Raw genomic sequence first — 24,421 nt, 5'->3', positions numbered from 1 at the left:
AATTTAAAAAAATAAATAAAATAAAATATGGCACAAATGAACCTATCTACAAAACAGAAAGACTCTCGCAGACATAGAGATCAGACTTGTGGTTGCCAAGGGGGAGGGGGAGGGGTAGGGGGAGGGGGGGAGAGGGAGAGGGATGGACTGGAAGTTTGGGGTTGGTAGATGCAAGCTACTACATTTAGAACGGATAAACAACAAGGTCCTACTGTAGAGCACAGGGAACTATATCCAATCTCCTGGGATAAACCATAATGGAAAAGAATATAAAACAAGAATGTCTCTATGTGTATAACTGAGTCACTTTACTGCATAGCAGAGACTGGCACAACATGTAAATCAAGTACACCTAAATTAAAAAAAAAAAAAAAAAAAAAGAATCCTTAACCTAGCCTGGTTCCTGAGTCAGGAAGACAACAGCTCTTGCCAACACCCACATTTTCTCTCTGAACTCCATCAGCATACACTGAGCACCTGCTGTGTGCCGGGCAACCTGGCCCGCGTGAATGTCTTGGTCACCAGTGTTGTCAGCACATCTGAGGGGTGGGGATCATTCCCATTCAACTGATGAAGTGCCGTAACTTGCCAGAGGGCTGGTGGTGGAGTTGCTGCTGAAATCTGTCTTCTGACTCATTCAGCTGTCTTCCTGAGAAAAGGCTGGTGAGGCTTCCTGAGGACCAAGGCTGCTCTTCACCCTGCTCTGTCCTGTCTGCGACATTTCATGCACACGAAATCCTAAGCACACACCTTGGGTCCTCAGTCTGGCAATGATTTCCCCCAAATCAGCTCTGGTGGTGTGGGCGTCTGCGAAAAAGAACCCATCCGGAGGGGCCCTTTCTGCTGCAGCGGTGCCAAGTCACTCAGTCACTTCAGCAACAAGGTCAAGGGGAGACTCTGGTGTCAGAGACTGAGCTCCGACTCTGCTTTTTTTTTTTTTTTTTTAAATTAATTAATTAATGAATGGCTGTGTTGGGTCTTCGTTTCTGTGCGAGGGCTTTCTCTAGTTGTGGCAAGCGGGGGCCACTCTTCATCGCGGTGCGCGGGCCTCTCACTATCGCGGCCTCTCTTGCTGCGGAGCACAGGCTCCAGACGCGCAGGCTCAGTAGTTGTGGCTCACGGGCCTAGTTGCTCCGCGGCATCTGGGATCTTCCCCGACCAGGGCTCGAACCCGTGTCCCCTGCATTGGCAGGCAGATTCTCAACCACTGCACCACCAGGGAAGCCCCTGACTCTGCTTCTTATGGTGCCCTCAGGAATGCGACCACCACTCCGAGTCTAGGCTTCCTTGAGTGTTGATAGAAGGCACTTCCAACTGCCTAGGGTGCTTTGTGGGATTGTAGGTGTGAGGCCACTTTGCAGGAGCTGGCGTGTCAGCCCTCCCTGCATGGTGGCGACTCTTACCTCAGCCAATCTCGGTTTCCAGATGAGACCAAGCCCAAAGTGAGTGAATAACAGCTCACCCGGTCTTCTTTAAATTTATCCTTTCCAACCATACTATGTGTGCTCCCAGGCTGCTCTGACACAGATTTCCCCCAGTTTGTTGCACGATGATCATGGAAGGGAAGAAAATTTTCATGGAGCATTTAAATACCTCAGGGGATGAAAAGGTCAGGGCAAATAAGTCATGCTGACACCTGAAAATGACTCTGTAGAGGTGGGGGAAGTGGTGGAGCAGAAGAGGGAGGAGTTGGAAGAGGCGGCAGGATTTCATACGCCAGGGACAGCCCTGCCCTCTCCAGAGCAAGAGCGCCTGCCTGGAGGACAGCGCTTCCAGCCCAGCTTCCTCTGTTTTCAGGACAGCTGTCATTTTTCAGAAACCTCACTAGCAAAGGCAGCCCTTCCAAAGAGCATGAGAGCTTCAGTTTGGACAAATGATTTAAGCTCATTTTTGCAGGGGAAGAAATGGATTTACAAAGCAACCAAGAATATTAAAGAGGCAGCTGAAAAGGCAGCCAAGAATCTGGCTCAGGGATTACAAGCACTGGCTTTCTAGGCTGCGGACAACTGTCTGCTCAATAATCATCCAGCCTGGCAAGAAGCAGGTATTTTTTCTGTGTACCCTCAGTTCCAACTAGCATTTATCCAGTGTCTGTTGTGTGCCAGGCACCAAGCAAAAAGCTTCTTCTTATAAACTTCATTTATTGCCAACGAGTCTGAGAAGGTGGCATCACCAGTCTCTTATTCATATGGGAAACAGGAGCAGAGTAAATGATTGGCTGGAGTTCGTTGTACATCCCCTGAACTCCAAGCACAGCGCTGGTCTCCACTAGACCAAGCTGCCTTGTCCTTGGGCTCAAGAAAATCCTGCACATCAGCTGAAGGTCAAGAGGGTGCAGGCTCTTCTGATGAACATACACTTGGACCTTCCTGTCTTCTCACGACTTCTAGTGACCACAAGATCCAGAATTCAATGTCAGATCCAGAATTCAATGTCAGATCCAGAATTCAATGTCATTTTACTAGCCCACATCCCCTTAAAAAAACGCCACAACAGGGGATACAAACATTTAACACACTTTATTGATTTAGGGGCCAAACAAGGCAGCATTTGGACAGTTAAGAAAGGCACCTCATTGAAAATAATACATCACAGTGTTGTTGAGTGATCCCAGTCACAGGATTTGAGGATGGAAAGGACAATCTTTGGATAAGGTCGCTTAGGACACTTGCTCATTTATTAAAAAGGGTCCTTTCACACGACATGGATGGAGAAGGCAAGAGTGTAGGACTGTGGCATATGCTGGGTGGCTGTCGAGAGCTTACCCACGAGAGCCGGTGGGCTGGTACATCAGTGGTAGGTTGGAAAGGGAGTGAGACCAGCCTGCTCCACCTGCCCCATGACTCCAGTAAACCTGATTTGCTGAGCCACTACCCCCATGAACACACTCTATATCTCTTTCAAATGGGGAGATGACTTTTTGATCTCATGGTATGGGGAACCAGGGTTAGTAGACAACTCCTGCCCTGTTCCAAGCTACAGGACAGACAGGACAACAGTGTGATTTCCTGCATTCCTGGGCTGGCATGAGGTTCTGATAAAAGCTGAGGTCTTAGGGCACTGGCTTTAAAAAATATCGTCACCAGTCCGGAGTAAATGACAACGTGATTCCTTAGAAATAATACTGCATCTCCCTGTTTCTATTTATACCCTCCAATCAGTGTTTTAAAAAATCAATTTTTCCCTTTGCTGATACTTTTTAGGACTCCTACTCCATGGAAAAGAAATTGCTTCACTACAACACTGCTGCTCTTCCCATTCTCCTCTTGAGCCCTCACCACTCCTCCCTCTCCATCCTTACCCTGACCACCCCTTCCCTCTGCCCAGCACCTAAGAGCAGGGATCACGCCGCAGGGTGATGAGCAGTGGTGCAGTCTCGCCTGGCCTTCTGTTACTAGGCTGAAATAGAGAGGAAACAAGAGAGAACAAAATGGGTTTTTAAAAACCAAGTAAATATCAGAGAAGCTTGGCATGCACGCCCCGGCAACCAAATGCATTAAACACTGGACATTTCTCTGCCAGGTGAAAGCTCTCATGCCTGCTGAGGTTACGGTTCTGGAATTAAATGAAGCAAAAATTGAATCGTACCTACCCCCAAAAGGGCATATGCACCCCCGACGATCTTCCAGTTTTCACTGATAGCCCAAAAATCACACGCACGTGTGTGCACACGTGAATGCATATAGACGGATGACAAATATTTGAGTAAGGATCATGCACACTCTATCAGCAAACATTCAAGGACCTCACCTTTGAGGCCAAATGCCTGCAACTGTCCCTACTCGAAGAGGAGTCGACTCCAAGATTCATGAGGCCACCCTCACCCAGAGAAGGAGCCCAGATCCCCACAGACATAGCTGACAGTTTTGGTTTCACTCCCCTTCCTTGTCCATTCCCAGAAGTCATGTGCTTCCCAGAAACACCCCACGCCAGATTGGGTTTCCGTTAAGAATGGATGGAGTTAGTTTACAGACAGGGAAACAACGCAGAGCAGAGTCAGCAGACACTCACTTGAAGCAGACAAAGAGGGACACGAGATGGCCACGTGCCCATAGCCAGCTTCCAGATGGACAGAGGACAAAACCTCTGGTGGTCCCACAGACAGCAGAACTCAGGTCAGATGGGGACTGGGCACTTTATAGTCCACTAAACTAAGTCAGCAGATTACACTGGGCAGGTGGCATTATTTACTGGACCTGCCACTGATTTTTTTTAATGGTTTTTTTCCAGAGGCTGCTGTTTTTGTGGTCCCTCACAGCAGTCTATTAATTCATCTGTTTGCCCCAAATCAAACCAGAGACCAAAAGGCACAGCATGGACCTCAGGAAATGCTTAATAGTTGGGAGCTGAGGTTAGGAATAAAAGCTGGTTACTGCCATAGGTGATCTTATTTTTGGGGTGATCCTTTCTTGGGGAGACTGGCCACCACCATCATGACGTAAGGGGTGAAGGACTGGATCTGGAAGGGAGAGGGTTTGAGTTTAAAAGGGATATGGGTTTCACATCCTGCAGAGAGACTGGGTTTGAATAAATTCTAATCAAAATGATCCCAAAATGATCCTCAAATCACTGGTTTGTTCATACTTGGAAACAGAGGGGAACATTAAAAATAAAAATAAACCTAGCCTGGTCTCTCTTTGGGGAAGTGGACTGACTGCCCTCAGATGCCCAGCCTGGATGTTCAGAAGAGAGTCTAAATTCAAAAGGACCTTTCACCTGGTTTAATTCTTTGGCAACAATTCAGTATTCAACACAGGTCCCAAACGATTCCTACTTTACAGAACCATGGTGCAGTTCACAGAAATATTCCAACTTGGCCTGGCTCTTTCTATGGTGATATCCTCTCCCAGTAATTTCTGGAATCTATAATGTAAGTGCCTTTTCCTTCCTGTTTAGGGGAAAAAAATTAATGATCCCTTTCCACACACTGACTCATTTGGCTTTTCATTACGGGTGAGAAAACAAGTGGAATTTCTGGCCAACAGTCTGCCACTAGGAACTGTGGCCCTGCCTGACTTCATGTGACCCAGGACTTCTAATTAGCTGTTGAGATGGAAAAAATACTAGGGAACTGGAACGCCTGGTAGATACCTGAGTTAGTTTATTTTGGTCAAAAAATAAAATCTAGAGTATGGCTAAAGAAATAAACAGCTAGTAAAGCAATCTTGCCTATAACTTAGAAAGTAGGAGAGTGTACACATACTTATACCGACACACTCATGCGCACGCGCACGCACACACACACAGATGAGATGAGAGTTGCACACACGCCAAAGATACATGAAGCAAGTGCTTTTTTAATCAGTCCATCAAATGATACTCTTGCTGGCCTGAAGAAGCCTCCCTCTGCCTGCTCCGCCATTCCCACCCACTCCCTCAACAAGGATAGGAAGAAGAAAGAAGTTCCTTTTTGGACCCAACATTATATAAACATAACCAAATCTTTACATGTGGCTTTGGAGAAGGCTGCTAGGATGCTTGCAAACACAACGTCAGGGGTCTGGGATGCGTCGATGGCAGAGTGGATCCCCCGTTTACTGTAGTACTCCACCAGCGGGGCAGTCTGAGTGTGATAGGCCTCCAGGCGGATTTTCAAGGCCTTCTCATTATCATCTGATCGGCGGACCAAGGGTTCCCCGGTGATCTGAGAACAGGAAGAGGGTAATGAAAGGCCAGGACTCAGCAAGTTCTCCTAATCCAATGCTGGATGCAGATCTGAGATGCTGTCTGATCCCAAAGTCCATCAGAGGGAAAGACAAGACAATCTAGACCCCCTCCAATAAAGAACCATAAAGAACTTCACTACTCCCAGCAAGCTGGTCCCAGGAGCAGACCACTTGGTCCAGAGAAATCAGGGAGCCTGAAACAGCAACTGTGAGGAAAGGGCTGAGACAGAGGGACAGACAAGGTCTTTCTCTCACGGCTTGTGCTCAGGCTGTTCAGCTTCCAAGACAAACACTTCTAGGGTGAGAAACAAGAAAGACAGAGGCCCCTGAGACCAGGAGAATACATCAAAATCACAGATGCAGTAGCAATTAGGATCTTAGCTGCATAAGTATTCAGTGTTTTTACTGGGGTGCCGGCCATCAACATTCTGAAAGTGGCAAGCGACAGGGAACACTGAGTGATAGAACTGCCAACTCTGTGAAACGTGACTAAGTTGACAGATAGCTTAGGAACCTGTATGACCTGATGAACTTGTCTCATATGACAAAGGTAAATCCAGGAAATTCTTACTGTTGCCTGCATGTTCTAAAACAGACAAGGTGAACTATTTACGGCAAATGTTACAGTGAACATGTATGAGACCCCCCCTTTTACATCTGCAAACAATTAAAGACTGTCATAGGAACTTGGCAGTGTTAACCTGGCCAGGCTCTTCTGAATCTGTAGGGCACAGTACAGTCACTAGAGAGAGACGATATTCTTCTGAAGCAGGACTGGTCAACAAACATCTCTTCAGTACTGTCCTCCCAACCGTGGCTCTAATCCGGGGCTTTCAAGCAGCCGTCTCCTGATTAGTTCACCATTTAGGTTGCCATGATGCCAGGAAGGGGCTGCTCTGGACAAAAGACAGGTACACACTGGGCACTGGGAAGTGGCTGGCACTGGTGGCTACCTCAAGGTCAAGCAATAAACCACTTGGAGGGACACTCTAAAGACGAGCCACAGCCCATGCGATTTACGTGATAGCAATATTTCTCATGGTTAAGTTCGTAATATTGGTAGGAATAAAGGGAAAATGGGAAGAACAAAGGGAAGAAAGAAAAAAGAAAAAAAGCGAAGTAAGAGAGAGGAAGGAAAGAAAAGGAAACTTCCCGTCCTGAATTTACATACATCATCTTTCATGGGCTCCTTTGGGGGGTTGAACTCCTCGTGGTAGGAACGGCCACTCTCTGGGTGAATCAGTCTGAAAGACAGCAAATGAACAGGAATCAGGCTGCCGGAACCCCAGGGGTCTCCAAGATGACAAGCACAGACAGAGAAGCTGGATGCAAGGACTTTAATCCAGCAGAGAACCCCGTTACAGGCATCTCTTGCTTAGGAAAATAACTGGGCATATGCCAGAGGGAGTAAGTTTTCTCTTTTGACCCAACATTAAAATACGTGTCTGGCTGAAGAGGCTGGTATAACGACGGCCTAATTCGGCTGTGTGAGAGCATTCCGATTCAGGCCTTAAGCTGAATTCAGGGGCTATAGAGCAATGAGTCACGATCCCTGCTCACAAACAGTGATTAATTTAGAGGGGGAGACAAATGTGGAAATAAATAACTACAATAAATTTGGTAATCCTTTAACAGAGATTTGGACAAAGTGCCATGGGGGAGAGAGGACAGAGAAACTAACCTTATTTTCTAAATTAGTTTCGTTATAAAACCAAAGGTGAAAGGTGCTATAGGAAAAACATGTGCTGTGGATGCAGACACCAGCAGACAATGCTGAACACCTCTGTGACCACACAGACACAGAAAGCCCAGCCATCAGAGGGCAATATTCAAGGCATCAGGGAAAACAACATATTAAGTCATAGAATAAAGAGCTCAAGAAGCATTTACTTGGTACAGAATATGTAGCTGGCAGCTGCATCTCTGCCGTGTCCCCTTAAGCAACAAGCCCACGCTCCTGACTGGGAATGGTCACACCACAGGACCCCTGAAACCTAAGAAGGGAAGGAGGCAGGCCAAACACTGCTCAGCAGCTGGTGCCCACAACTTCGCGTGGCTTCCCAATTCTATGCCAACCAAGGTCTGCTTATTTAACTGATGGCTACTCTCCTCATGAAGGTCTGTTAGGCCAGAGCTTCCCAACATTTTTCACCTCTTGGCATACACAGAAAGTACTCAGGGTGCTTGCTCTCGTGGCTGAGGGGGTCAACATCTCAGCACATCAGTTGGGAAAGTCTGGGTTAGACTATTGAAGCCACACGTTTGTAAAATGTGATACTGTGTTTTAATGACAGCATATTTTGGGGGGCCAAGTGGTCCATTTATAGAATAAGGTGGTCCATTTACAGCATGGGGGACAAGTTGATAGCAGAGTGAGTAAGTTACACTGAGTGGGCCTGTGACTGCAATCATGTAACACGAGGTTGGGCCCTCCTTTACTTGAGTTGCTGGAGGAGTTCCTCTGGTGCATCCACTGGGAAATGACACCCACTAGGAGACCCAAGGAGAGGAAGAGCAGAAGCTACGGGGCTCAGCTACAGCTTTCCTTTGGGAAGGGCTGGGGGCATGAAATGTGGACCACGTTTCTTTTTTTCTGGCCACGCTGTGCAGCATGCAGGATCTTAGCTCCCCAACCAGCATCGAACCCATGCCCTCTGCGGTGGAAGCGTGGAGTCTTAACCACCGGACCGCCAGGGAAGTCCCTGGACCTTGTTTCTTCACCTTCTGGAAAGCACAGGGCACACAGCAGCCACGCTGCAACAAACACAATTCTCTCCTCTCCATGTCTCTACATCAGCTCTTGCACATTCCCAGATTCCCTCAGCCCTCCAGTTACATATAACACTGCTCCTTCCCCACTTCCAAATATCATTTTAAGAAGAAGGCAAGACTCATTCCCTAGAAGGGAAAAGAAACCAATCTCCAAGTTCTTAAAATGGGACTGGTCTTAAGTACCAACCAAAACAGCTCTATAAGCCACTGAGCCTGGCCTGGAGGCGGAGGTGACGATGTGGAGGGATTGGGCTGGGATGCTACAGCCACTGCTACCTTAGGTGTGATACTTTAGACACCTGTTTTCTCATCCACAAAATGGGGATGGTACAAGACATTAGGCTAATGATACCAGAGAGCCAACACTGAATAGGTTAAAATCAAAACCCACCAGCCATACTTATGGCAAGAAATAAAATAATAACCCATACAATTATTAGAAGTGAGGTCAGAGCCAATTCAGAAGACATTTACAGTGGGGTCCTTATCATGTCAGATTTAAATAAGATCCGTATTAAACTGGCTAGTTCCTGACTCTTTTTCTTGCAACAATCAGCATAGTGGACGAGGAGGCAGAAAGCAGGTTTTTGGTGCTAGTTCTGCCACTGATATGCAAGTGGGCTTGGAAAAACACCTTTACATAGTCTGACCTGTTCTGTTTCCTCCTCTGTAAGGGAGAGGGCCACACTACACCACTCACTTCCAAACCAAGAGACCGAGTCTTGCCTCTTTCGCCCTCTACAATTCTGGAGTTTGTTCTTCAGAATCCCTCAGTGCCCCACCAGCCAACCCCAGTCTCCATCACTTCACCGGTGGATCACATCAGGCTCCTCCAAGTGGGGTCCTTGTCTGTTTCTTATTTCCCTCAATTTAGCCTGTGTACCAGGACCAAGCTAATGTTCTTAAAATGCTGTATCTGCCACAGCGCCTAGTGGCTTAAGAACATCCCATGATTCCTGACTCACTCCTGTCTACCCTCTCCTCCTTGGCAGACCTTCCCCAGCCAGGCTCCCATTCCACCTTCCCAACCGCACTCATTCTACCACCCAGCCTCCCAAGCCATTTCTCCAGCTCTGGACAGACATTCTGCCAGAAGCCTTAGCTAGAGCCCCTCCCTGAATGCATACTCATTCTTGCCTCTACTCCCTTCTGGGAAAGCCTCAGCAAAATCCTCTCTATCCAGGAAGGTCAAGTCTGACTTTACACCTCTCCTAGCCAGACTTCCCTCCCTGCCCCCAGGCTGTCTTCCTGGACCCCTACTGCACTAAACAGCCCAGGTTTCATGTAGGGGTTGTAGACGCTCTGAGGTCAGACATGGGCACCAGCATATTGTTCTATATTCTCTACTGGTCCCCTGCTCCCAGAGCTGTGCCTGCACAAAGCAGGCACTTAGGAAGCTGAGCTGATCAGATCAAAGACCCCTCGTGTCACCTAGTACTGTTAACATCTGTTTTGCAATGTCCGGGACCGCAGCCCTGGTCATGTCCCTTCTTGTCAACCCTACTGCTTCTTGGACTACATCAACTTTGTTTGCCTACTCTGTGCCAGGGCAAAGAAACAAAATTCCTGCACTGAAGGAGCCTATGCAATAGCTGGAAACATGAAACCTGGACATTTGAAAAGAAAATTAATATAAGGTGGATCCCACTGTATCTAACACAGCCTTCCAGGAGAACACCTCCAACACTTACTCTGCTGCCTCTCTCCTTAAAGATATGGACTGCAGACACATGGAGAAAAATGTTCAACCTCATTAGGAAATCAAAGTAATAACACTTACAATCAGAAAACACTGCCCCCTTAATTAAAAAACTTACATGTACTACGATGGTCACAGCATGAATTTAACAATGGATAACTGGAAGAACACACATGTACAACAATCGGGGAACAATTAAGTAAATGATGGTTCACGTACTGTGAAGTATCATGCAGCAATTAAAAACAATAGTCATGGAAGTCTGGTTCAAGATGGTAGGCTGACCACCTTCCTGAGACTCCATTAAAGTGACTGAGGGATTAAAAAAAAGCTATATAGCCCATAATAAGGACAAGAATGGGAGAGTCTTTTAGTGGTTGAGAGCTTCCCACATATTTCTGGAAGGCACAAAGCAGATGGTAGAGTGGTAGTGAAAGAGGGCTGAGGAAACTGTAGCCTAAAGCAGTGGCACTTTTTAGGAGCAAACTCATCAGAAGCAGAAGCATTTCTGTGTTCAACGTTAACTACTATAGAGAAATAAGCACTTTAAAACAAAACACGCAAAAAAATTATAGTGTTATTCGCTAAGCTGGCTGGACCATGAGCAAGTTTTTCCTCAATTTTCTAAACTGTGTAGATGGTCCTAATATTTTTATAATAAAAAGCCTACAGCAAGGTATGGCAACTGCAACTGAAATCGGACTTAAAAAGCACTAAAATGGAGATACACATGTAAGGAATTTAGTATTTCTTAAGCACCCAGGTAAGCAAGGCTCTGAAATACGCACAATATGCTATCTACCATGCACAATGGGTCCTCGAAGCAGGTACTATTACTCCCTCTCTACATATGAGGAAACAGCCTTAGAGAGGTTAAGAAACTTGCCTAGGGTCAGAGTTAAAAGGTGACAGGACTGAGTTGCTGCTGGACTTCAGATCCCTTGCTCTTCCTTCCACATCCCCATCCCATGTCACCAAATAAGGTCAATCCATGTGGAAACGGCACTAAGCTTCACGGCTGGGATTAGGCCGGAGCAGTTCCTGTCGTCTGACAAAGCTCTGAGGAAGCATGAAAAGAAGAGACCTTCAGGGGACAAATACCTTCCTGTGATTCTCCGGATCAGCAGAGAGTCTGGGATGCTGAATTCAATCACAGAATCAAGCTTCTCTTTCCTCTTCTCCATGAGGCCATCAAGCTGTAAAAGAGCGTGTGGCCCACCTAAGCTACCAGAGCTTGATAAGACCCATTTCCCTCAAAGGAATACAGAGATAGAGGGCCAGGATTTGCTTTCATGCAATGGTGATACAAAACCAAGCCACTCACCATTTCTGCCTGCCTCACAGTCCGAGGGAAGCCATCTAGAAGAAAACCATTTTTGCATGGAGGCGTCTCCAAATTCTTCTCAATGAGCTCCACAACCATTTCATCGCTCACCTGGAAGTCAAGAACAAAACAATCTTGGGGGTAAATCCATTAACTAGGTGGCATTAGCCCAACTCCAGGGTCATAAGTTTATGTCTGTATAACCTGATTACTAAACAGGTTCTTGACCCCAAAGAAGCAAAAATCAGAGCAAATATGGAGTGGCTCCATTTGGAAGATTCAGTTTCATGATTATTTCTGTGGTTGCCATATACACATTCTCTTCCCCTGAGATTCTCCTGTGTCCCAGTAATCTGGGTGAGGGAAGAGGAGTGCCTATCACCCCACCAGGAGACCTCCATTTCTCAGGTCCTGAGGGCCTCTCTGGCCATTAGTCAGAGTCCTAGCAGTCAGATAACAGCTCCTCAGCAATCAGCTATCTTCAAGACATAAGTGAGGACATATGGCTGAGAGACCACCTGAGGAGGGCTCCAGGAGAGAATGGGCGTTGACCAGAATGTAGAAAGGCACCAACTTTTCCTGTTTCACAACTTTGATTAGGCTAACAGTAAAGTGACCCAGGCTATCTCGGACATGAAGCAACAGAGAAGTTCACTGACCTTGGCGAGACTGGTTCAGAACCAGGGAACCAAGAAGCCAGCCAAACACTCCTCTGAGCCTCTCTAAAAACCCCAACAAGGATCCTTCCTAGCTTCCAAAAACTGGTTTTCCTCCTGGGCTTTCATTGCAAGAAAAGTTCCCTGCCAGTATTAGAGTGAAGGCTGCCCATTTTGGTAGCTAATGCTCTTATCTCCTGGGACCAGCTGTGAACTTGGGGACAAAGTATAAGCTCTGCAACTAAGTGAAGGCTGGAGATAAGTAATCTCATTGCCACAACCCAATTTTTTCTCAGTATGGGATCTTCTACCAAGACCCAAAGTCCAAAATATCTAGCTTTATGGCTTGACTTACGGCCTCACTAACATGAAGGGAAAGCTAGAAGTAAAGGGGCAGCTGGGCGCACAGGCAGGGCTACCCCAGGTCCAGAATCTCAAAGCCTGACAGGAGGCCCAGCACCCACCCCAACCAATATTCTAAGATACGTAAAGACCAGAGAGCCAAGCACAAAATGACTTCTTCCTAAGGCCAAGTCCCAGAATAACTCAGTTACAATTAAGCTCTGGCACTAATCAAAAAACATTTAGTAGGTAATAAATTGTACTTCTCCCATCAGATCAACTGGACTAAAAACAAGAGAAAATGCTATTATATTCACCAAATAAGAAGGATTACTTTTGTCAACTGCCAAGCAACCCCTCTGTTAAAGACACAGAACAGAATCACAAAAGTAGATTAAAAACACTTCTGAGACTACCTGAGTCCTCTCTTGAATCACCCTTGAGTTCTGGCCTAGGGATGGCAGTTTCATTCTTGGCCTTAAAACTGGGTATATTACAAAATGTGCCAGCACAAAGGAGCTTCAAGAATACCGTGAATAAAATAAGTGTCATAAATTCAGAATGAACCAAGTAACTTGCTACTGTAAAAGTTCACATAATGTGCCAGTTTGTTAAAATACCCCGCAGTACAGGGCTGTCCAACAGAACTTTCTACAATGATTAAAATGTTCTATATCTGTGAGGGCTAGCAAAAACTTGAAATGTGGCAAGTGAAACTGAAGAAGTTAATTTTAAATTAAATTAAATTAAAATTAATTTCAGTAGTTACATGTAGCTGGTGCTCACCCTATTAGGCAGGGCAGATCTAGACTCTGAGGAACATCAACATTCACTGGTACCACCAAACCTACCAGTTTCCCGGCATCCATAGTTGCCTTCAGCTTTTTTCCCAGCTCTGAGCCAGAAGCCACCATGGCCCTCAGCATGTCCCCAGTAGCCAAATGGCAGACACAGAAGTTTTCAGCCAACTTGGGTGCCTATGAAGGGGAAGACAAAAAACAAGATAAGGTTAACAGTGCAGGCCTTGGAGTTAGACTGCCTGGGTATGAACCTGGCCCTGCCACTTACTGACTATGTGAACTCTGACAAATGCCTATTTCCTTACCTGTAACTGGGATAAAAGTACCTTACATTATATTCTAACATATGACTATAGGGTTGTAGTTAAGAATTACATGAGATAATACATATAAGGCACTTAAAACAGTGCACCTAGCACAGGAAGCCATCATAAATATCAGCTATTATCACTACTTCCACTAGACACACTAGTGACACGTAAGCCTCAGTTTCCCCATTATAAATGGGAAAAACAGAAACAGCAGTACCAACACTTCACACGGTTGCTCTGAAGTTTAAATGAGTTCATGTATATAAAGCACCTGGCACAACGGTTGGCATGTAATGTGCTGAATGAATATTCGCCAAAGGGATGGACGTGTGGCTGTCAAGTACTGTGGTCACCAGTGTGGGAGGCAGCTGGAGCCACGTGTAGAAGTCTCCCTCTGGCAGACTCGGTTCTTCCCCTTCCCTGTCACTAGGTAGCTGCATTATCTGGGCCAAATCACTTAACCTCTCAAGAGGCTCAGTTTTCTCATCTGTCTAAAATGAAGGCAAAAAGTCTCTGTCTCAGAAGGTAGCTGTGAGGATCAGATGAGACATATATATGAAGAGCACCTGGCAAACAGTAAGTGCTTAGTAGCTTTAGGGAGCAGTATAGCCTTTTGGCTAAGAGCATAGGCTTGAGAGTCAAACTGCCTGGGTTTCAGACACCAGGTCCACCAATGACTGGATATGTGACTTGCGAAGAATTGTATCACTTTTCTAAATTTTAAATTTCCTCTAGGTAAAATGGAGATGTTACCTATATCACTGGATTGATGAGATTATATAGAATTCCACATACGCAGGGCCAGGCACATTGTAAGTGCTCAGTGAACATCAGCTGTTACTGTAACCCCTGTCAATTCCATATTCATTCATACAGAAAGAAAATACTAATACTTCGAAGATGCCTCTTCTAAGAACCTTGCTGGGTACCAGGGAAACAGAAGAATAGGAGACACAGACTCTGTCCTCTATGAGTTCATAGTTTGGTGGACTATACAACAGAATGAAGACTAGAAGAGAAGAGACCCTGGAGAGTTCGACATTGGTTTTGTAGTGGCCAAAAAGAATGCAGAATTCATGAGGAATAGAACCAGTTCAAGCAGCCTAACACTTTGCTTTCTGGTTCAATTGTTTTGGAAAAGAAGTAGGGTGGGAACCTTGTTCAAACCAGTTCATTGGGAGCTTTCTCAGGTGCACATGGTAAAGGCTAAATAGATAGGGCTCAGGGCAACAAGTGCTGGCTTGTGACTCATGGACTGATTCAGCTCAGAGAACCGACTGCATAGCAAAATGGAACCCAGATGAGGTATTTAAAACCGCACTTGGGAAACCAGTGAAGGTCAGGACGCTCTGGTGATAGAAAACCTTCTGGTCCTTCGGGCTGGCACAGTGGCCACAAACCCAGAGAGCTGTGCTTTTCTGCCGATCTTTCTCCTTGGTTGTTGAAATTAACTTGGGTGAAAAATTGGGAGGTCAGGCTTGTTCCAGGGGAAAGAGTAACCAAAACACCAGAGAAGAGCTGTTAGCACAGAACCTAACCTTCCAATTTTTACCACTCTAAACCATAGGACTCTACTGTGCTATTTCAGGTGACTAGACTCTACGGCTGTGCGGAAGCACACTCCCAGAGGGAAGACGCGGCATGGCGGAAGACTAGCTCCTTCATTTCTTGCTGGCTGCACGGGAGTCAATGGGGTGGGCTGCAAAGAGCATGAACTTTGGAGTCAGACAGATTTGCACATGAACCCTGGCTGCCTTCAATAGCTTTATGACCTTTGGCTAGTTACTTAATTTCTCAGAATCTGTTTCTTTACCAGTCAAATAGGGATAATGTCTACTTCACAGGGCTGTTGTGAGGATAAAATGAAATAAAGCACCCAAAATATCAGACACACCGTAGGCATTCAGTAAATAAAAGACCTCCTTTCAAGGTCTTTCTTTTTTGCATTACTCTTTACTTGCAAACTATAGAAGAAGCCTGATGAAATAGCTGTATTTCATTCCCCTTACACTTCACGCTTATACTTTTTTTAGAGGAATGCTTCTCCTACTCCAAACCACCTGAGGGTACTGCTAAAATGCAGATTCTGATTCTACAGGGTGGGCCCTGAGCATCTGCATTTTAAACAAGCTTCCAGGACTGGCTGTGCTGCTGACCCCTGGGCCACACTCAGCTGCTGCTGAGGCCCTGAGCCACATGTGTCTCACTAGCCATGGGCTACTGTTGAGCCCAAGAAATAGGCCCCCCCTCTGTATGAGAAACCTGTGGTTTGGGAAGGGGGTGTGGTTCAGAATGGCTAAAACCACTAGGGAGGCAGCATGGTGGGGTTAGTGTTCTCAAACATCAGTGTATTATCACAATCATCCGGGGCACTTGCTAAAAATACAAAGCCAGGCCTGCCCTTAAAGTGTATGATTGAGTGGTTTTCAGGTAGCGTGGTGGGATTCTGATGCACACAGATTGTGAAGCCCTGGGGCAGGGGTACAAGACTGGGTTTTATAGTGGTACAGATCTGGGATTTACAGTTTACTCACTGTGTCACCTTGAACAAGTTATATAGCCTTAGGCCTCGGTTTCTTCATCTCTAGAGTACAGTAAGTCCCCTACATACAAACCTTCAAGCTGCAAACTTTCAAAGATGCAAACGTGCATTCACATGTCCAATCATGTAAGTTAGTTCACGTGTCTGGCATACACTGTCACATGCGTGCATCCTCTACAAGTGGTTGCGCTTTTGTGTACCTTACCGTACAGTACTGTAAAAGAGTACAGAAGTATAGTATCTTTATTTCAAGCCCAGGATGTCCTGAAACAAGTGTAAAAGAAGCGGTGATGTAGCTGGTACTAAGAAGTGCCAGGAATTGGAGGCCCAGAGAAAGGACGAAGACAGAAAAGAGGAAGAAGTAACTGAAGAACTGAAGAGATTCACGATGCAGGAAATGGCAAGGGGATTTTCTTTATTTGAGGAGGCACTGTTAAAGGCACAGCACCTGAAAGCAGAATGGTACACGAAGGTTGCAGCAGCCGCTCAGAATGCAATCCAGTGGTACTGTGCCATCTATGACGAGAAAAAAAGAGCTACTACCCAGACATCACTGGATCATTTTTTCAAGAGGGTAGATAGAATTGAATCCAGCTAGGAACCAGAACCTGTGCCATCAACGTCAGGCGTGAGTGAAACTGCAGCTTGCCCTCTATCTCCTATTGCTGACGATCCTTCAGCTCTACCATCTCCCACCTCCTCTCCCTCCTCCAGTCAGTAGTAACTCTTCTTGCCTGTTCACCCGATGCCCCTGTATGCCAGCTGTTGTACTGTACCACTGTACTTTTCAAGGTACTGTACTGTATGATTAAAAATGTTTTATTTTATTTTTATGTATTACTGGTGTGAAAAGTATTATAAACCTATTACAGTACTATATAGCTGATTGTGTTAGTTGGGTACCTAGGCTAACTTTGTTGGACTTACGAACAAATTTGACTTACGAACGCGCTCTCGGAATGGAACTCATTCGTATGTAGGGGACTTACTGTACAGACAACAATGTCTACTTTCAGAGCTGTTATGGGGATTTGGCAAGATCGTATACGCAAAAGAATCCAGCATAGCGCCCAGCATTTAGGGAAATAAAGGGAAAATGTCAGTCTTTAAGATTTGATTTAATCAAGCTCACTTGTTTTCTTACCTCGAAATCATCTTTCTGCTGCAGTCTTTCCCACTTCCACCTCCAATGCTTCTGCACATGGCAGCTGCAATCATCTCCTAAAATACTGCTGGACATATTACCCACCCCCCAACAAACATACATTCAGAAGCCTCAACGTTCCCCCAGGGCAACAGGGGAGAAGTCCCAACACCTTAGTCCAGCACTCCGTGTCCTCCACAGCCAACTTCCTATACCTCCCAAGCTACGCAAATTTGCCTCCACAAGTCCCCTACCAGGATGCCCTGCACAACTGCAAACAGCTGCTCTATACGTTTTCCAATTACATAAGCCTCTGCGTGGACCTCGGCTCAAGATCCTCTCTATGCAAGAATGCCCTCTCCCTTCCTCCTACTGATCCAAGCTCTACCCTCCTCTGTAGTCAAATTCTGAGCATATCTCTCCCACCAAAAACCTTCCCCAACTACCCTTTCTTCCTCCAAGAAGGAATCATATCAACATCAGCTAACTGGGTGTTTGCAAGATGCCATGCAATTTTTCCATGCATTGTTTTACAGTATTTAGTATGTATAATACATAACAAATATGTGAGGTAGTAACTATTTTTATCTGCATTTTACAAATGAAATTCAGAGGCTAAGTTGCCCAAGATCACAAAGCTAGTAACAGCAGATCTGGCAACTGGCCTCAAGATTGTCGAGCCCTAGCTCTTATCCATGACACCACATGGCTTTACTAACAACAACGCCACCCCCCCACCCCAGAGCCTTAGTGGCTGTCCTTGGGGAAAGTGTGTGTATATGTGTGGACGGGAGCACAAGGAGGCCTTCACGGTGCTGGCAATGTTCTGTTTCTTCATATGGGTATAAGCTACACAAGTGTGTTCACATGTGAAAATTCATCAAGCTGCCCACCTAGGATATCTGCACCTTTCTCTATGTATATTATACTTCAATTAAAAAGTTTTTTAAAAGCACAGAAACCTGTGTTTGAATTTCAGCTCTGCCTGTTAATTGACCATGTAACCTCAGGCCAGTGATCCTTTAATCACTATAAATTGGATATATTAGTACCAACATCACTGGGTGTGTAGGAGGAAGAATGGAAGACTCTCAACAAATTATAGTTCTTTTCTAACCCCAAACTGTCCTAGCATTTGTCAGTCACTCATCTCACACTTCCCATATGGTACTGTGCACTAGTAAGTACTGCTTGCATGCATGTTCATTTCTGCCCCTACACCTAGATTGATAGCAACAATAAGATGGTAACGCTGTTCAAGAATCAGTCACAAATTCAAATCCTATCTTTGCTACTTTATGTATGTCCTGGGGCAAGATACACACTGGGCCTCAGTTTACCAGGCAAAGGCAAAGATAACAACAGGACCTTCCTCCTAGGGTTGCAGGATTAAATCAGATGACACCTGTAATATCTTTGGCTGTGGGGGGTAGGGTCTGTCACATAACCCAGCACAGGGTGACTATTTTGCAATATTAAACCCTCCTGAGGGCAAGGGCTGCCCTGCATCTCTAGCACGGAACTTATCCAACAAAACATGCATAGGGCAGGAGACAAATCTAACCCAGGGCAGCAGACAGCAGCAGAAAGAGCAGGAGTTTTGAAGTCATTCAGATGCAAGATCAGCCAATTACGTGCCCTGTAACCCAGAGAACAAGCTCTTTGAGCTTTAGTTTCTCTACCTGTAAAAGGGGGAGTAAGAGCATGGGTCTCACAGAGTTGTTTTTGCACTGTGAGCGTCAATGCACCGACATAACTGACAGAGCCTGACCTGCAAGATGGCAGCTGACGGCCTAAGCGTGCCGGCCTTGAAGAACTGGTGTCAGCTGGACACATGGAAGAAACTATGAAAGGGGCTGGCAGAGGAAACAGAAAACATACCCCTGTTTTGGCCACACCATAGGAACATCTAACCCTAAAAGGGAGACAGGGAAGTAAGGTTATTTAAACAAAACAACAAATCCAAGTGTTCCAGATGTTTTAGACATTATTATGTTGATGCAAAAGCAGGTAGTTTTAAAATGTTTAACTATTTTAGTTAAAAATTAAAAGTTTTAAAAGGAAACAGATTATTTCAGTCATGCCAACATTAAATACCTAAAATACTGAGTTATGCAGGTATAAAAGGAAGCACTAGTGGGAAGAAAACAAACATTACTGAGCAGGCACTAGGCACTAACCCAGGTTAGGATTTTACATCAAAGATCACAAACATTTACCAGGCAGGCAACACAAATGAAGCGGGTCAAATATAAGCAACAGGCAGCGAAAAGGGCTATGCAGGGGACAGGAGAGCACATGGACCACCCAAAGCAGCATCCCCACTCAACTGCGTGCCACGCTGGAATGGAGGCCCAGAACCACCAGATCTGTCTTCTCAAGAGAAACGAGAGCTCTGGATTTTTAAGTGAAATTTCACAACTGAAAACACTGTGTGGTCAACTTATTATTTTGAAGGCTGACAACTTAAAGGAATAAATCAAGCATTTAACCTACCCTTACTGTACAAACCATACCAAATAGTAGGTGAGAAGTTTCTCTTTACAGAAATATTTCAGCTAATAAATGAAAAGGGAATGATATAAGTAGAACATCACCATTTTGCCACCCACAGTGAATTCCTGGACCCAGGCATTCAACACCAGAGATAAGCAGACACAGTATGCCTCCTAATGGACAGCACACCACCACCTGTGATGTAGTTGGGCCAAAAATTGAACCCAGATCTGGTTAATTGTTTTTTTACAGGAAAGAAAGAGGAAGATGTTAAATATGGCATGGGGATACAATAAAAAAATTCTCAGAAAGAGGGATACTCCCAGAATAAACAACTTCCACAAAAAAGCTGCAAGGAAAAAAAAAAGGGGGAACCTGTAAATTAAAAGGGACTTGAAATGATCATATTTGTGAGACAAATGAATGGAAATGTAAACATTTACTGTTATTATTGTTTTTAGGGGATAGTGTGCTTGTTTACAAAAAAGAATTCGTCTTTTAGAAATACACATTGAAATATTTACAAATGAAGTGTTATAACGTCTGGGAGCTGCTCTAAAATAATCTGTGAAGGGAGAGAGGATGGGGAAGGAATGGCCATCAGCTGGGGCTGGATAATGGGTACATGGGGGCTCATTACACAATCCTGTCTTCTTTTGTGTATTCAAACTCTTCATAATAAAAAGCTGGGGTGTGTCTGCAGGCTAAATTCTGCTGCAGGCTGCCACTTTGCAACCTCTGATTTAGGAACACTGTTTTTAAAAACTCCATAAAACTACAACCACCAGTATTCCTATTGTTCCAGTTACGGAGAGAAAGGTGTACAGAGGTTAAGCGACTTGTGTAAATCTTACCCTTAAGTCCCAGCTCTAGTCACATCTCCTCAACTTCCACAAGGCCTTCTCTGACCAACTCCCATCATACATACACCCTTATAAATCAGCTCATAGTATAATTTTCTTCAAAACTTCCTGAAAACATCACCCTTTACACCGAGATACAGCTGAGCTGGGGGTTGGGGGGATGTGTTACTAAGATAGGGAGTCAATAATTAGTGAACACCTACTATGTGCCAGGTTGTCATCTAGGTGTGCTTTACACACACATATAACATAATTTTCCAGTATCCTTGTTAACTTTTGGTCTAGGGGGGCAAGGACCTTATCAGTCTGCTTTACTGCTGTCTCCAATGTTCGGTGCTCATGACATGTTGAATGAGTAAGGTAAGTATTAGCCCCATTTTTCAGGCGAGAGCAGTGAGGCTTAGAAGTTACAAAGCTTGCTAAACTATAAAGCCCTTGTCTCAGCACAGGGATGGGTTGTCCATTTCACAACTACTGAAATTATTAACTTCAATATGAACTAAGAAAAAACAACTGATGCATTTGAGCTACCTTGTTTATCTCGGTCACTCACAGCAAAAGTCCGTAGAGTTTGGGATTAAACATTCCTAAACTGCAGGTTACCTAATAACTGAGAGTGGTAGCAACAGGAAAGAGGAGCATTCAATGTTACTGAGGACAAGGGGGTTAGGTAACAATGACCCCCAAGGGCAAATCGGCTCTGGCTATAGAGAGAAAAGGGAAAGTGGTCTTTCTTCACCTAGTAGCCAGAGCCAAAAAGCAAAGTCACAGGAATGAACTGAATCTCCAAGACTCCCCTTCTCCTCATCACCCACATGAATCTGTGTTCGTCCATTTCCAGTAACCTCATCAAATAATGTGCTGGGTGTCACGGGAGCCCCAGGAATGAGTAAGACAAATGATCTGTCTGCCAGGACTTTGCAATCTTTGCAAGGGCTCAGAAGAGAAGAGGGGGCACAGAGCAGCACCCAGAACCCCATTCCCTTAGCAGCTCAGACTTTCAGGAATTCCCTCTTTAGACCCTAACAGCAATCAAAAACTTGAGCGCGGGTGGCGGGGGGTGGGGTGGGGTGGGGTGGGCAATGCCAGACCCCAGGCAGGAGGAGGATATTGATAATCCAACCTATGGGCTTCGAAATCCTAAGTGAGATCATAAATCCCAACCTTGATCTATGGGCCCATTATGTCCCAGGTGCCAAGTGAGGCCCCACGGTCAGCAGAAGGTAATTTCAGACTCCAATCACTCAGAGCCCTCAGGTTCCAGGCTCCATGAAGTCAATTTTGCTAACTTGAGAAAGCCGCCTGACCTCCCTGGGCCTGTTTTCTCACCTGTATATTGAGGTACTCTCTCCCATCCCCCCAACTTAACTGTCTCAGGCAGGTCATACCTCACTTCTCTTAGCAGTACTCCTAACCAGCACAGGCCAGCTCCCGCTTTCCCCCATGAGCGGGAGATGCTACTCCACCTTCAGGCGTTAGTCACTACCAGAAACTTCCCCCTACCCCGAGTGCCTGGAACGTAACCCTCGACAACCTATTCCAAATGGCAGGCAATCTGGGGTCCCTGCGTCCACTCGGGTTGTAATCTACATGCCTCAGCCCAGGGCTCACCTTACCCTTCAAATCTTCCCAGCTTCTAAACCCTTAAGGGATCTAATCAGTCCTTAGGATCACCTAACACGGCACCTCAAGCCTGGGTCCCTCAAGATCTCTAACTCAGACTCCCTCGACCTCCAATTTGGACACTCCCCCAAACACCTGCTAGAACCCCAGACGCCAGCCAGGGTACCCCTCCTGGCTTCAGCCAGCGGCCCGGCTCAGGGGCGACCCGGACCTCCGGCAGCCCTGACCTTGGAGTCCCACGGGCTCTGCCGACAAGCCCGGCTCAGCAACTCACCTGGGTACCCTTGCCGGCTCCGGGCGGCCCCAGAAGCACGGCCCGGATGCCTTCAGGACACTCTCTAGCCGGTTCGGCCACGGACACGCTGGGAGCCATGGCCGCCGAAACCTCTCGCTGCTCAACCCGCCTGCACTCCTCGCAAGTCCAGCGCTTCCAGGCCAGCGCGCCACGCACGCCACGCACGCCCCGCTCGCCGTTCACAATGGCCCGTCGACACGTCCGTCAGTCCGCTACGCCCACCCCTGAGCGCGACGGACACTTCATCTTACCAACCACTCATCGATACTGGGGAAGGCTGCTTTTGATTGGACAGAATCGGTAAGGGAGTAAGGAAGGGGCGGGCCATCATGGACGTGGGTGTGGGGCGCGCGGCGGGTATGCGGAGTGGGCGGGAAAACATGAAGCAAACCTAGAGGCCCGGCTGGGAGTTCTAGGTTGGCTTTTGACAGTTAATGACACCGGCAACCCCAGTGAGTCCTATAAAATTGCCCGTGGGAGTACAAATGGGTGAAATCAGTCTTAGAAGACAAATTGGCAGATATGTATCAAATTTCCTTTGGTCCAGCAATTCCACTTCCAGGAATTCAAAGGACATAATCTACGATATACGTAAAGATCTGTCTAACAAAGATACTAATTGAAGCACTTATAACAGCCCCAAAGTCCAAAACAAGTAAATAAAAAAACAAAAACGAAAAACAAAGGCAATATGCTAAATGTTCAACAATAAGAGCTTAGTTAAATAAATTGCAACAAATTTGTATACTGGAATCCCCCCCCCCCCATTGCATAAAATATTTAATTGCATGGGAAAATGTTCACCAAACGGGATACAAAACTACAGTTGCAACAAAATCCCAATTTGTTTGATAGTTACAAGTGATGATCTCTGTATTGTGTGATTACAGGAGCTTCTCCCCTTCTTTGTGCATATTTATATTTTCAAAAAATTCTATAATGAATTCTGTAATAAACAGGAAAAGGTAGTTTTTCTCAAAAGAGATGACCTTCTCTTGGACAGATTTTTTGGTGTGTGAAAGTTTCATCCACACCCCCATGAAGCAACCCCTGAGGTCCTGGCAAGACCTTTAGTCCAGAGAGTGATTATAAAACAATTATGTTTCCCCACAGGCTTATTGCAACTCATTTCTTTTTTTTTTTTTCTTTTTTTCCTGCCGCGCCACGCGGCATGCAGGATCTTAATTCCCCGACCAGGGATCAAAAGCCATGACCCCTGCAGTGAAAGTGTGAAGTCTTAACCACTGGACCGCCAGGGAAGTCCCAGAACTCATTTTTTGTATCCTGGAAATGAATTTTCTATCTTTTCAGCTTGGTCTCTTCTATTCCACCTCAGAAAAGAAGTTAACATTCATTCCTCATGCCTGCACTGGACTTCTACAAGGTTCCTGACCTTGAAGGATGCAGGAATTTTTATGCCCATTTTCCAGGAAGATATGCAGTGACCAGCCCAAAGTCACACAGTAGCAGAGTCACAATTAACACTGAGAATGGCAAACTGGTGCCCCAGAGAGCACAAGATTCACGGGCGTGAGGGTGGGGAGCAAGCATATTTTCTCTGGTGGAAGCCTCTATGTGCCCCAAATTCACCTCAGTCCAAAAAGACCAGAGTTTATCAAGGTTTCATGTGCCCGAGGCACCAGACAAGAGAGAATAAGAACAGCCTTTCCCTTCTACCATCACTCCCCACAGTGATCCTGACCAGGCATGGAGCCCCCGGGAGACAAAGCAGCTAAGATTACACAGAAATACAAAAAACATCAGGTTTATTCATTCAAGTTTTTTAAATGTCCTAGTTTTGGGGCATGCTAAGGATCATAAAGGGAATATTGATAGCCCAGGGAAAGGAGAGAGTACTCCATTCATTTATTCACTCAACTATTAAATT

At 45.7% G+C, this 24,421-nt stretch overlaps 1 protein-coding gene across 3 annotated transcripts; it reads right to left on the bottom strand.

The window, feature by feature from the left end:
- Positions 1 to 2,500: 2,500 nt before the first annotated feature.
- Positions 2,501 to 22,689, bottom strand: AK2 (adenylate kinase 2). Of its 3 annotated transcripts, XM_082366604.1 has the most exons (7): positions 22,513 to 22,684; positions 13,311 to 13,436; positions 11,462 to 11,572; positions 11,239 to 11,333; positions 6,838 to 6,910; positions 5,449 to 5,644; positions 2,501 to 3,399 (listed from the first exon to the last, which is right to left on the bottom strand). In XM_082366604.1, exons 1-7 carry the CDS (start codon positions 22,609 to 22,611, stop codon positions 3,395 to 3,397), a joined length of 705 nt encoding a protein of 234 aa, XP_082222730.1. In that variant the 5' UTR covers positions 22,612 to 22,684; the 3' UTR covers positions 2,501 to 3,394. The 3 variants fall into 3 exon arrangements, 2 of the variants coding, with proteins under 2 accessions (XP_082222730.1, XP_082222731.1); XR_014237390.1 differs by lacking the exon at positions 11,239 to 11,333 and having other exon boundaries at positions 22,513 to 22,689; XM_082366605.1 differs by lacking the exon at positions 2,501 to 3,399 and having other exon boundaries at positions 5,278 to 5,644.
- Between the last annotated feature and the right edge of the window lie 1,732 nt (positions 22,690 to 24,421).

This window comes from Balaenoptera borealis (genome assembly GCF_965194805.1).
Source record: "Balaenoptera borealis genome assembly, chromosome: 1".
Lineage (NCBI taxonomy): Eukaryota > Metazoa > Chordata > Mammalia > Artiodactyla > Balaenopteridae > Balaenoptera > Balaenoptera borealis.
Note: the sequence above shows the minus strand (reverse complement) of the source record. Positions and strands in the feature narration are given on the sequence as shown.